General features: G+C 35.6%; 1 protein-coding gene across 1 annotated transcript in view; it reads right to left on the bottom strand.

The window, feature by feature from the left end:
* The window catches only part of KIF14 (kinesin family member 14), a 48,351-nt gene extending 33,225 nt beyond the window's left edge, over nt 1-15,126 (bottom strand). The window contains exons 1-9 of the mRNA XM_026700134.2: nt 15,048-15,126; nt 12,217-13,370; nt 9,278-9,529; nt 8,011-8,101; nt 6,975-7,073; nt 6,550-6,602; nt 5,673-5,703; nt 4,605-4,712; nt 2,329-2,445 (exon numbers count right to left, since the gene is read on the bottom strand). Coding sequence (XP_026555919.1) covers nt 2,329-2,445; nt 4,605-4,712; nt 5,673-5,703; nt 6,550-6,602; nt 6,975-7,073; nt 8,011-8,101; nt 9,278-9,529; nt 12,217-13,244 — 1,779 coding nt within the window. The 5' untranslated portion in view covers nt 13,245-13,370; nt 15,048-15,126. The remainder of the gene's footprint in view (nt 1-2,328; nt 2,446-4,604; nt 4,713-5,672; nt 5,704-6,549; nt 6,603-6,974; nt 7,074-8,010; nt 8,102-9,277; nt 9,530-12,216; nt 13,371-15,047) is intronic.

Raw genomic sequence — 15,126 nt, 5'->3', positions numbered from 1 at the left:
TCATTAATCAGGAGAATATCAACAATCAAGATGAATATATTACCCAGAATTTTATATTTGTTTCAAACAATTCCAATTAGGCTTGGAAAAGATTACTTTGAAAATTTAAACAAAATTGTGTTGAAATATATATGGCAAGGTAAGAAAGCAAGAATAAAGTTAAAACTTTTGCAAGATGCTAGAATAAGAGGAGGATTTGGTTTGCCTAATTGGGGGTTGTATTACCAAGCTACAAATTTGTTGTGGGTTAAGGAATGCATAACATTAAGAAATACTAGATTGTTGACATTAGAAGGACATGATCGGTCGTTGAAGTGGCATGCTTTTTTATGGTATGAAGGAACTAAAACACAGGGGTATTTTAGAAGATATTATATACAGGAGTCTCTGTGGTTAAACTGGGAGAAGATTAAAAGACAATGTTATTTGAAAATTCCAGTATGGCTATTGACTATTGAAGCATTTTCTTATCCTTATAATATACAAAAAGGAACAAACAGTTAGATATGGTGAAATATTGAATGAAAAGGGTGAAGGCTCATATTACCATATGTGGTGGACATGTGCGGATGCTAAAAAATATTGTACTAAAATCCACACGTGGTTGGACAAAATGACAAAAAAGCATATAGATTTGAAACCAGAGATATTTTTATTGGGAATTTTACCTGAAATATATAGTAAAGACTTGAAATACCTGATTGTAAATATATTAACAGCGGCTAGGATTGTATTTGCTAAAAACTGGAAAAATGAGAAAACACCATCACAGGAGGAAATCATTAAGAAAATCTTGGAATGTGCTGAAATGAGTAGATTGACATTTGAAATTAGAGAACAAGATGATAAACAATTTTATAAAATTTGGGATCTATTCCATCAATGGTTAGACAATAAAATATAGTAATGAAATATGTAGATTCTTCGAAAATAATAAATATATAAAGATGTATTCTTTTCTTATTATATCTACAAAATGATTTTAGGATAGATTTGGGATGATAATATGAACCGTCATAAAATAAATTAAGTAAAATATGATTATTTTGTAAAACATGAAAGAATAAAAGTATAGTCAAATGATTAATGATATTAATGTATTTAATATTTGATTGAAAATACGAAATTATATGCAATGTAATTGTAATTGAAGACTACAAAATGGAAGCACAAAACAATTTGTAAACCAACCGGCACACTATATGTATATATATGGAAGATGGCTTGATGTTTTTATGTTTTGTTTGTTTATGTTTGTTTTAAAAACCAACAAAAAATTTTTTAAAAAAAACACTATGAGGTGGCATCTAAGGCTAAGGCGTATAAGTCTACATGGCTGATAGAGTGACAACAGATGTGGTCTTGCAGGAATTGGCTGATTTTCAATTGTTTTTCTTTACACTATTATATGCGGTTATAGGTAGTCCTTGACTTAGGAGTGTAATGAAGCCTGCCCATTACAGTCACAAGTTGTGATGGTCATAAAGTGGGTCACCCATGTGACTGATCTAATTTTCTGACCTTTTTTGTGGCAATTATTAAGTGAATTATTTTTTGTTACGAGTCAAATTTTATAAAAATAGGAAGTAAATGCTGGTTTTTCGCAAAAACACTGTAAAACATGGTCACATGACTATGGGTGCTGCAAACAGCCATGTGGGTCAGCTGCCAAGCATCCCAAATTCGGTCATGTGACCACAGCGGGACAGTTGTCAGAACTTCAGAATCTGGTCATATGTACTCCTGAGGATCATTTGTAACTTCAAATGATCACTGAGAGACCAGTTGTATGTTGAAGACTACCTCTGTAGTGATGCTGATTAATAAATGTGTTTTGATGTTATAGAGTTGGTATTCTTGGTTCTTACTGTGAACTTATACAATTTGAGGGATAGATGATGCTATTGTTTTACACTAACGATTGTTGACATTTATTTTGTGCATGTTACTAACTCAGATTGCTCCTTTTGGAATTGACTCACAGGTTCTAGTCAATTTATTTTATAGACACATTTTAATTTTATCCCAAATTTTATTTACTATCTTTAAAAGACATTTATAACTGCTCAGAGATCACTCATGAACTTCTTGTAGTGGTCTAAGACTGCAATAAACTGACTGATTTCTGCTTGTTTTATTCTTGTAAGCTGCATGGAGCTGGCAATAATTAGATGATGAAAAACTCTTATAAATGATTGTATCTGCTATTTGTTTTGCAATTGAATCCATCAACATTCAAAATGTGCGGCAGTATGCCTGTTTGGTATGGAGAACGAGACCAACAAGGCAAACACTTCCATTAGAAAACTGCCTATATATACATTTTACCTTTAGTCTTTCTCCACTGGTTTGACATGTAGAGCAGCGTTCACTCCCTGCTAAGTCTATTAGATTGACACGACTAATGATTCTGTGTTCGTATTCTTTCTTTTCCACCATCTCTGTCTAAAACAAATAAATATTTCATTACAATTAAACACACTATAAATTCCCCACAGCAATAGATCAGCTTACATATTTATAAAAAATGCAGAAGGATCTCCTCCTTCATACAGCGTGGTTCTCTAACATTTAAAATTTTAATAGCAATAAATAACATGCATAGTCAATAAATGCTGCCAGAGCATTAAAAATGAAAGGATAGAAAGAAAAATCTGTTGCTAAAATCAGAGACTGGTTTTGTTGATAAATACTTACTAAATAGGAACGATTACCAAGTCTGCTGTAGGTTAAAGAGGGCAACGCTCAAGACAAATGAGGATTCTGAAAATTCAAGAGGAAGCAGTTTCCATTTTCTGCTGTAATCCATCAAAAGGGCAAGCTTTCTTTGTAGCCAAAAGAATTTTGATCAGGAGAGGTTGAGAGTCCTGCTCCTTAGAGAAGGCATATTTCATACCCATTTTGTCATCCCTGAAAATCATTTCCTGTCCAAGATAATGACAGCAACCGCTTTCACACAATTTATGACTAGTCACTTAGTGACTGAAATTTTGGAGAACCCTGTTAAAATAGGTACATTTGATCTAAATTTCCAGGGATAGGGAGATCTAAGATAGTAGCAGACAGCAACAGTTGTAAAGAGCTCTTCCAAAAGTAAACAGGTTTTTCTTTTCTTTTCTTTTTTCTATTTTTAACTCACTTTTAAGGCATTATATAACCCAAACAGGTGTTTCTGGCAAAAAAAATGCCCATTGCAGACAATGGATTCACTTAACCATCATCTCATTTCTTAACGATAGTGGACTCATTTAGTGACCATAAAAATTCACTCAATGACCACTGCAAAAAATGTCATAAATCAGGTAAGTTATGTGATGACCCACTTAATGAATGACATGACTTACAGTCCTAATTCCAGGCTCAATTGGGGTTGTAAATTGAGAACTATCAGTATTCCTTGAAGGAATACAGGGTGGCAAAGCTTTTATCCATGGTTATATCTATGATTTTGGACCTCTTGACTGCTCCACTGCAAACAGCTCTGGTACTCAAACAGAACCAGAGAAGTCCAAATGAAATTCCAACTATTTATTAGGTTTCCCATGATTTATTTACTGCACCTGCCTACACGCCCAGAAAATTCTCTCTTTGTATCAAGGAATCCATCTGAGTGAAGTGAGATGTACGCAGGAAGTAGAGAAATTTGAAGAAACTAACCTAGCATGAGTAAAAGTTGTTCCAGGTACCTTCAACCTCATCATTATTTCATGAAATGAGAGATGCTGAGGCCAGAAGATGTTGCTTTTTCATCAGAGAGGCTATTAGAAATTAGAATGGCCCCTTTTGAAATGGTTTTTTGAACAACTTTTTAAAATGAAGGATTTCCAGAGACCCTTGGGGGAGTTAAAATAGTTACCTGTATTTGGATGCCTACTGTCATGGTTTGTCACTGTCAGTCAGTTCAGACTGGAGTTAGCATTTCTGTCTGCCTATTGAGTCCTTCCCAAGGACCTGGCACAGACAGATGTGGGTATTTGATGGTGTTACAGATATCGTTACAGGAAGTAAACAATTCAAAGAAAAGCTACCTTTTGCAATTGACTGATGGTGAATTTGTGAATGCCGATCGTGTTCTACTATCATTATTTTGATTATGATGATGATGGTTATTAGAACAATAAAAGTTTTATTATATTCTGGAAGGTTTTATTGCATTTAATTAGTTTCCTTGACTGCCTACAGCAGGGCTATCAAACTCCTGGCCCATGGGCTGGATGCGTCACGTGCTGGCCATTCCCATGCCTGGTTTAGCAAAGGGGGATAGTGATGCCACCATGACAATGCGAGCTTGACACCCCTCGCTTACAGTATTTTCAGGAATCTTCTCCAACACCAAAAGAATCAGTATTTTTCATATCCTGCTTCTCTGAAGTTCACTTTTGCTTCCATAGAGGTTCATGTAGAATATCATGGCTTGCACTATTCTGATACTGTCTATAACTACAAGCTATCAGAATATTATATCCATATTAAAAAGCAAATCTCCTTCAGAAAAGGAAGTTATTTGATTAACATTTTGAATGTTTGAAAAATCTTATGACAAAGCCACCACCAGCCTATGTACATGACATATATACAACCTTTTAAGACAGTCCTCATAATACCTTGGTTTGTGTTATCACCAATGTGAAAACAGAGTGAGATCGAGAACTCTTGTCATTCATGCCAGTGGCAGCAGTAGCTCTATGTTTATTTCCCAGCTGGAGCCAATTCTGATGAAAAGAAAGGAGGCTCAACTGTTTATAAAGCACTTTGTATCCCATTATTACTTCAAAATAAGCATGAGAACAGCTAATGTGAGTAAAACAGATATAATCATACATATACAACTTAGCTATCGTAGATTACTATATTTTAATCTAATAAAACATTCAAATTGTAAAAGCATTCGTTTGGAAAACAGATACCTAAATCATCTCTGTCTAGTATAAGTGCAATTGTTGGCCCCTCAGAGAAACAGGTGGAGCCTATCTCTCAATCTAATAGTTCACATTGCCTTTCCTTCTTCAGTTGAGTTCTGCTGTCTTCCCAAGCCTTCAGTTGGTCTACACATTAAAATGAAGCTTTCCTCAATCTTCTAGCTACTCACTCTTTCTCAGGGCTACATTTTTTACCTACCCGTAGCATGATAACAACAAATTACTAGATTCTTCTTGGTAAAGAATGGATGGTCTCATCTTGGAGAGTAAATAGGGATGCAAACAGTTGCACTGATTTTTAAAGAAAGCTTCCATGTGCTATTTTATATATGCAGGAGAAACAAGCAGAATTGCTTGCTCAAATAGTCTTTGAACTGCAGCCCTAAAATTAGCTTGTCAGTATTTATTACAGAATTAGTTAGCATTTGTATTTTATGTTTGTCATCTGTTACTTCATTCTTAAAGAGAATCTGTCTTGGAAATTATATGGTATGCGAATTAAAACAGAGCCTGTTTCAAATTCTTGCTGAGTTTGTAAAGAAAATGAATTAAAAATACTGATAATGCAAGGAACTTTCTACCAAGATGCCAGTACTTATTACTAGTTCAAATATTTTAATACCACACAAAAGTCAGCATAATGTAATATACTCTCAGTTACTCTATAATCTTTTCTTTACTATACTTAATGGTTATATCTTTGCATATTCCATTGAAAGATTCATAATTTATATTTAAGTAACAAAATTTTACCTGGATATCGGAGTAAGAACTAACAGCATTCCTAAAAGGAAAGGGATAATTTTATCTAATCAGAAAAACGAATGTTGACAGATATGAAGCAATCTGCTTAAATTATATTTCTTAGTTCTAATAGTATGTTAGTATACAGATATAGATACAGAACAAACACATACTGGTATACTTATTCATAATTTACAAAAGTTTACAGAGGAATCTATTTTTACTTGTTTGTTAGACCACAAGAACCAATTAAATGGGATTACAAGCTAAATATTTTACAATCTAAGTAGAAAAACAAAGCAAAATTTTGGACTCGAGCTTATAATTGACTAAGGAGGAGAATCCACACTGGGTAGACTGAGGTCTGGAAAACTGATTAAGGGACCAAGTTAAAGAGAATCAAGATGGATGTCTATCATATTGGAAGTCTAAATAGTTGATATCAATTTGGAAACAAAACCCGAAAGTCAGTAGGTAAAATAAAATGAAGTCTGGATAAGAGAAGGAAGTTAATGAGAGAGAGAATATCCACAGAAAATTTGATAAGTTGAGGACTAAATTTCATGATTTACAACAGCTATGAAATAAAGGCAGACTTCTTGTTATATTTGGCATCATCAAATAAAGCTGCAGTTCAGTACCCAGGCATTCATAGAAAAATTCAGAAAGTAAAATTGATGGGCTAATCCAAGGATATCCCAAGAGACTTCCTCTTTACACAATCAAACTTCCTATCAATTTTACATCCCCTCCTTATAATTCTTTGCACATTCCCCAAACCAGTTCAAGAGCAGATTTGGAGAAAACGGGAAAATGGAAGAAGAAATCACTTTTCCTGGCAGATACCATTCTATCAGAGAAAAAGCATAATTGGATAATCCCTTACGCTGTCAGGTCTTCCACATATGGTCCAAAGACTGGATGTTCTCTTACACGAAGCTTTGAATTTTAAAAAAAATGCTGATTATAAATGTGAAAGAAATGTTTTAAAAGAATTAATTATTTTTAGTGATTCACTAAACAATTTTTTGTGGCCTCTCAATTCATATATAGGCTGCGTAGAACATTAAGATCTCAGTGAAACACAATAAAAATGTGAAAATTCTCAAAAAAGTTGTTTCACTTTACATTTTATTTATAAACTACGAAGAATATTAATATACTTCACCGTAAGAACTGCATCAGGCAAAACAGCATGCAAATTAAACTTTAAGAGATTTAAAAAGTAAGAGTTAAAACAGAATAGAGCAAAATAACAGACAGAGGAAAAAATAACCTGGACTAGTTATTTAAATTAACATTTTAACTTACAGGTTGTTTCTTCTCTCCATTTTCAGCTCTGAAGATAAGCAAATCATGAATTTTTTCATTATAGACTTCATAGTAGCTGATTTCAAGATGATAAGTTATCTAATAGTGAGAAGAAAAGTTTGATTTCTGGTTAAGTACTTTGGGAAAATATATGATAGTGGAAGCTGCAGAAATGTGACCTAAGGACTTTTTATAACTCAGAGAATCTCCACAGAGGATGAAACCAAACATTTGGGCCTTATTGCTCAATTCAAGGACAGAGGTTTTAAGCTCCTCATAGGCAAAGTAGATGCCTTAAAGCTTACAGATGCTTAAGGCACCAATCTCACAGCCTAAAAACCCTTTCCCAAAATAAGATATGCTCATATCTTAATTAGGATGAATGACCAAACTTATCTTCAAGTGTATAAATGTAGATCCTAACAATTTCTAGGATAAACAAAAATCAAGGATCATTCTCAGATGTTTCTTTCTTCTCCAGTCAGTAATGGTTTAAAATGATACAGTTGTAAACAAGTTTTGATCACTTTTTACAAAAGGCACATTATTCTATTAATACTAGCCAAACTATGAAGTTGGTGATCCAACTTCATAATGCTTGTGAAACAGTTTCAATATATCAATATATGCATCTTGGATGAAATAAAAGCATAGTATGTAAAAACCTTCACCTTAAAGAAATAGAATTGGTTTCTGATCCTATTTGACTACTTTTTTTTTTACAACATATATCAAATCAACAAACCAGTTTTTAAAAATCGTAGCATGCATCTGAAGTTAAGTTTTCATACTAAAAGACTTTAGATGGCATAAAGTTTACCTGCATCACATTGTTCTTTATATGCACTTTTATAAATGTTAGCTTCTATCTACCTCAGCTAAGGAAGACTTATCACAACTGAAGCACTACATGAAGAAATTTTATTTTAATTCCATCTGAATTCCAGAAACTAATGATGAAATGCACATTTAATTATTACAGGCTAAAAAAAAATACTTCAATTCCAAACTGACGAGGATGTAAGTATCACAGTACCTGTTCTGTTTCTTTTTCTGCTATTTGATAGAAAAGGTCTTGACAGAATCTCGGTATTATTCCTCGTTCATCGTCATCAAACCCCATCATGCTGTAATGACAATTTAAATATATTCAGTTCAGCAGAAGACCTTTGAATTTCTTCAAATTATTCTGCATACAAAAGAGGTCAGGGTTTTAAAAAAACAACTTAAAGAAATCAGAATTGTTCTATAGAATCAGAATGCTGAAAAATCTTGAAGCATTAAAAAAAAAATAACCCATCCTCATTAGACTAATAAATGATCTCTCTCTCTCTCTCTCTCTCTCTCTCCCTCCCTCCCTCTCCCTCCCAAATTGATCTAATAACAAAGGTAGGAACTTATTATAGATTTCATCTTCAATAAGACAGAAACAAAAGAGAGTAGGTTTTTGTCCTTATAAATTTATTTAGAAAAGGAAGGAGGAACTCCCCAGATTCAAGCCAGAAGGCCTTTGGATGCAGAAAGTCCACCCAACTTTGCAGTTGTTTTTCCAACCATCTTTACAATATGCGGGTTACTACCTCTATATTGCTGACAAGTGCCCAAGACAAAAAGTGGATTCAACAGTTAATTGAATCAAAATATTTTTCTCCTTTTTTAACTTAATGTGTTACATGAATTCAGCTAACTCTTATTTATCCAGCAAACCACATTTAAAAGAATCTATGGTCTAACACAATTTGTTCATCCAACCCAAAAGATGATCACCTGAGACCATTTAGTATATTCAAAACGTTTTCAAGGAATTTCTGGTTAAACTCCTGCTTTAAAGTCTCTTTGCCGCCATATTATTCTACCCCTAGTTTACAAGACTGCATTTTTATCATGTTTCCAGAAAGATCTGTGTGAAATTTTATCACTCGGTAGCTACCTTCTATTCTAATGCTTGGGCGGGGAGGGGGGGGGGTTAGATTAGATAACCTACAAGGTCCCTTCCAATTCAGTTAATCTTTTAAATTGTTAATTATATTCTAGAGAGGATTAAACATGTTAATAATCTGTTGCAGCAAAGAAACAACAAAGAGACTCAGGGCATCTTAAAGACTGGCTGAGGTTCTATCTTAGTTTCATGGGTTACATCGATTTCAATATTAGTTAAAAATATTAGTCAAAATATCAATATTAGTCAAAAATATCAATATTAGTCAAAAATATTAGTTAAAGATCACTATCAAAAGGCAACATATATTGAATGCTGCTGATTCTCATCTGGCCCCCAAACTTTCCCTTCCAACTCAACTTACGTATAAGATTTTCCAGAACCAGTCTGTCCATATGCAAACAGGCAAGCATTGTATCCTTCAAAGGTCGTTTCTAGAAGAGGCATTGCCAAAGATTGGTATATTTCTTCTTGGCTTGCATAGTTAGGGCGCTTATCAACAGACCAGAATGAAAAGTCAAAGGTGAAACTGTATATTTGTTTTGTAGAAGGATGATGAACAACAGTCTCTTGTCCTTCCATTGAAACCACTTGGACAGATTCTTCACTTCTGTCTCTAAACAAAAACACAAAAGAAATGTAATTTGCAATGAGGTAAACACTCAATATATTAGATCTATAATAGTCGTGAAAACTAACAATTTACATTTATCTAGCTAATGTTCTAGGAACTACAGTGTATAGGAGGTTATATTTGGGGTGAGTTGTGAAAAGATTAAAAACTCTGTGTGATGACCCAGGGCAGGATACAAAATAAACACAGTCACACAAAAAACAGATGAAGCCCCTTTTATTCCTTCACTTTGCTTCCAAGCTCCAAATATCCTTGACTGGAGACAAAAAAACTCCCACACAAGCAGTTACAAAGAGAGGGAAATGCCGTTTAAATTATAAAGAGTAAAAAACAACACAAACCAGGCAAGATAAGGGCTTGAAGACGTCCACAGATATCAGAACACACACTGGGAAGGACGTCAAACTCAGATAGCAGCAATAAACTAGAGATATTTCCACTTTTTGTTTCTATCACTCGCCCACACGCATGCCCGTCCTCTTATCCAGTTGTCACAGCTGCATCCCATGAAGACCACGTCTCTCCCTTATTATCTCCTCACTGCATGCCCTAGGATGAAGAGGGAATGGGCCTGGGTCTCCTCTGACTGCCCAGCCGGCCTCTGCCCTTCCCCAGCCTTCTCCACAACCTCCGGATCCACACTTCCATTCCCTGTCCGCTGTTCCTCCTCTCCCTCAGAGTCAATCTCCACCAGGGGCATGACATTCTGTCATGATCAGGAATATCATTTTATAGTAGTTTTCACATTAGTATAACTTTCCTTTATGTGTTTTATCTAAACCAGAATAACAGACTAATAAGTTGTATCAATATCTTAAGGTTTTACACTATCAGAGCCATATAATTCAGATATGAAATGGTCTTAGATGAAATTATCTCAGGACCATCATGATGTAGTAGTTACACCTGGTACAAGTAGTCCTCAAGTTACAATTCATTTAGTGACCATTCAAAATTACAATGGCACTGAAAAAAGTTACTTATGATCGCTAGTCACACTTACGACCATTATTACATCCCCATGGTCATGTGAGCAAAATTCAGATGCTTGGCAAATAACTCATATTTACGATGGTTGCACTGTCCTGTAAACTTTTCCAACTTTCTGACAAGCAAAGTCAATGGGGAAGCCAGATTCAATTAACAACTGTGTTATTAAAATGAGCAACTGCAGTGATTCACTTAACAATTGTGGCAAGAAAGGTCGTAAAATGGAGAAAAAACTCACTTAACAAATGTCTCATTTAGCAACAGACATTTTGGGCTCAATTGTGGTCATAAGTCAAGGACTTTCTGTATTGGAAAGTCCCAGGATTTAATTCAGCTTCAATCAATGAGGCTCACCCGGTAACTTTGAGCAATCAGTATAAAATATATAAAATAAAGGTGAATTCACTAGGACATTTCAGCAGGTTTAGTAGGGAACAAAATAAATCTGCAGGGAAGGCAAAGAAGGGATGGTTTTTCTGCTGCCAAACCTGCAGTGTATTATTCTGCTGGAACTGGACTTGAATCACTAGTTCTATAAAATGTTAGGGAAGGCACCTAAACTTCTGAAGTTCAAAATAATACCGTGTTTCCCCAAAAATATGACCCACCCTGAAAAGAAGCCCTATTATATATTTGATTACATGCACTAAAATTAAGCCCTACCCCCCCAAATTAGCCCTAATTAAGACCCCGCCTACCCTGAGGGACAGGGGGTGGGACAAGGCACACAGGTAAAAATTAAGGTTGGGTGGAAATGGAGCGGTGGAGCTGCTCTACTTACCAGTCCTCGCACACCCTAACATCTGCCTCACCTTGCAGGCCCACTTCTTCTGTGGCCACTTGCTACCACTCACACCCATCACCCACAGCCTCCCTTTTGCCATCAGAGCCTTCCAGAAATCCCTTTGCAGCCAAGAAACGAGGTCTGATCCGGATTCCGGAAGGCATCTGAAGGAAAAATGGAAGCCAGGGGGTGCTGCGCATGTCAATTCAGAGCCAGTTTCTCAGCTCAGAAAGCTTTCTGGAAGGCTCTGACAGCAAAATGGAGGCTGGGGGCAACGTGTGCAAGCAGCAGCAAGTGACAACAGAAGTGGGCCGGCAGTGGGCTCCTGCTGGTCAGGGCAGATGGTGCGACCAGTGCGAGGTGAGCTAAAAACTAGACCCACCTGAAAATAAGCCCTAGCCATTTTTTTTCAGAGGTCAAAGGAAAAAAAGACCCAGTCATATTTTCAGTGAAACACGGTACTGCTAGAAATGGAATTGTAGTGCTGGTAGGTTTGGGAGCTAATGTGTCTCCAGCCTACCCAATACTATACAGATTCAGAATAGGTTGAAAGCAGACTTAAAAAACAAATATGGAAGCCACTACACTGCATTGCAAAAAGCTGGAGATTAACTTTGGTAGTAGACTAGAACAGTGTTTCTCAATCCCAACAACTTTAATTTATATATTTCAATTCCCAGAATTCTTTAGCCAGCATGCTGGATGGGGAAAATCTGAGAGTTGAAGTCTACAGACTTTAAAGTTGCTGAATTTCAGAAACCCATACTAGGGAAAGAAACAACAGGAATAAAATTGGATAACTCTTGTACTTCACTAAAAGGTTATCCATGATTATCATCATCTTGAAAGAAGACAGTGACTGGGCACAACTACAATGATCTGTGCAAAGACTTACCTGAAACTAAAGGGCCGTACTCTCACAGCCACAGTCACTTTACTATTTTCTATTTTAAAAGGGTTGTCTTTAAAGGGCACAGTCTGCTTTATGCTGTCGTCTTTAACTGAAGCAGCTCGTTGAGCACATGTGGTATTTTCTTGTATCTTTCCCATTTTGCTTAGAGTGAATGCAGCACAGCTTTCCTTTCGTGAGATTTGAGGGCAAGGCATCCTAGTTTTTAAGACAGAAGTAGTAGGACTCTTGGCATACTGAACAGTTGATTTAAATACTTCTGCTGTATTTTTCCTTGGTGTCTTCTGCCTTTCCAAATATTCATTTTTTGTAATATTATTCTGCCGGTTTTCACTTCCATTTGATTTACTGAACTTTCCAGATATTTTTAATGCTGATGGTTTACCATTAGGATTAGTTGTGGTTAAATGTAATAATCGAGAAATCTCATTTTGATTTTGAGAAGCAGCAGGGGTCCTGGGTTTTATGGGTGTGACATTCCCAGTAACATTACTATAATTTGTCTTCCCAGTAGCCTTAGTAAGTAAAATATCACTGTTGTTACCTTTGGATGAAAATGCAGCATTATTACTTTTCAGTGGCAAGTATCCAGGATTTTCTGTTTTAAGTTCAGAAATATTATTTGTCTTAGATTTTTCAGTTGATCTAGTTACAATTCGGGGCTGGAGGGTTAATCTTTTTTCCACTAGTGTACTATCACTGCCATGGATTTTATCTATATTGGATTCTCTTTTCCTCATTTCTCTTCCTCTTTGGAGAGTCAACTTGATTTCTGATGTATATGCAGGTAAAGGACTGGACAATTTGTTACAAGCAGAAACTACATAGGTTCTATTTATTTCTTTACTCTTATTCAAAAGTTGTGAAAATAAACTGGTTCTCTCATCTTCTAATACACGTGGTTTTAATTGTCCAAATCCAGGTGTTGAAGAGACATTTCCAAAGAGTTGTTTTTGTGAAGAGCCACCAAGCTCACTAACGTGGCTTTTCTTGGGAATAGAAACAATAGACATTAAGACTAAATACTATTAACTACAATTGTAGAACTGAAATTATCTCATATAAGGTCTGCCTGAAAAAAAGAATTGGCATCTAATCTCACTTTCAGTATAATGTAAACAAACATGTCATGACGGCATCTGTAAAAAGAAAAAGAAAAAAGGCATTGTTATTTTCAGGTAAAACAAAGAAATAAAATTCAGTAGGATTGTAGGTGGTAACACATGTAATCAAATAACTAATAATTCAAGCCTGTAAAATACCTGTTAAATTTCAAATAAGACTGCATTGCTAGAAAGGGCTTATTAATTGGTGGCATTTATTTCTGACTAAATCATATTTATTCATCTATTTCACAATATTTATAATCTTCCTTATTCCTAACTAATTCAAGTAGGGTACAACAAAGCTAAAGCAAATAAAATGATAAAGCATACAAAATTAACATATCACAATTTATGAGCATAATTGAGACCAGTATTTCTGTTACTAAGCAAGGCAGGTGTTAGGTGGTTAACTGAGTCACACTAAATTTTACCTTTTTTTGCCACGGTTGTTAATTGAATATGTGGACATTATGCAAATCCAACTTCCCTCCTTGACTTTGCTTGTCTGAAAAACGGCTCGGACAGTTGGAAATAGTAATCACATGACCCCAGGATGCTGGTTACCCAAGCACTCAAATTTTGATCACATGACTGTGGGGAAATTGTGATGGTTATAAGTCACTTTTTTCATTCTTGCTGTAGCTTCAATTACTAAATGAATGGGGGTATAAGTGAAGGACTACCTGTAATATCTTTTTTTAAGTCAATGATAAAATTAAACTACTGTAAGCTAACGTCCAAATTCACAATGTCAAGACTGTATGAAGGACAGGAATCTCTCTTCTTCCAGAGAAAGGATACTCCACAAAATGAGAGTCTCTACTGAAAAAGTGTATAGCAGACTGAGATGTGAAAAACAAAAATTCAATCTGCTTTTCTTTAAAAATGAAGAAACATGAAAAGCATTTTTACCTTTTAAATATAGTACTTCGGAATAGTGAATTCATTACAATATAGCAGCAAATTATGAATTGGCGGATTGCATGGAAGAGTTTCTGCAGATGTTATGATCAGGCTTACAAAACTTTTGTACAATTATGAAAGTTGTACAAACCCCAAAAATTGTACAAACATTGATCTCAGTGTTATTGAAATTATTTTTGAAAAGGCCCAAATCCACGATGTTGATATCAAATTATAATTCCTTAGAATTCTTGCATGCATTCACTGAATAAGGGAGAAAACAAAAACACCTGACAGAGTTTTCAAATTAAAGAAATCCTTCCTGAAGGGATTTAAAAAGTGTTTTTCAAACTTTAAGATGAGTGGACTTCAATTCCCAGAATTCCCCAGCCAGTATGAAGACTGAGGAATTCTGGGAGTTGAAGTCCACACATCTTAGTTGGCAAGTTTGAAAAACACTGAACTGAAACAAGGATAGGGACTTCTGAATGTCCGGTTGTGGCTAGCCTACAACTCCCACCATCTGTAGAGAGTACGGACGATGGCATTTGCACTCAAATTGCCTCCAAACATTTGGGAACCTTCCAGTTCCCGAATCCGGCATTAAAAGAAACAATAGCCGGGCTTCGTTTTCTCTGCCTCGGCAAGCTTTACAGTATTTCTCGCATGACAAGAAAGACTGCTTTAAAAGAGAATTTAATTAAAGAAGCGGAGGGCTATAGAAATCTAGCAAGTCCATAAACAATCCCTCGAGTAGAGAAGAGGAAGGCGCGTCCAGAAGTGACCTTTTCGCGCGTTACTGCTTACCTGCCCGTCGACATTAAACCAACAGACTACCATTTCCGCGGCACTTCCGACTCTCTTTTTCGAATGCGCCGCGATGCTT

Source organism: Pseudonaja textilis, chromosome 3 (assembly GCF_049901715.1).
Source record: "Pseudonaja textilis isolate UNSWEBS1 chromosome 3, rPseTex1.2, whole genome shotgun sequence".
Taxonomy (NCBI): Eukaryota; Metazoa; Chordata; class Lepidosauria; order Squamata; family Elapidae; genus Pseudonaja; species Pseudonaja textilis.
Note: the sequence above shows the minus strand (reverse complement) of the source record. Positions and strands in the feature narration are given on the sequence as shown.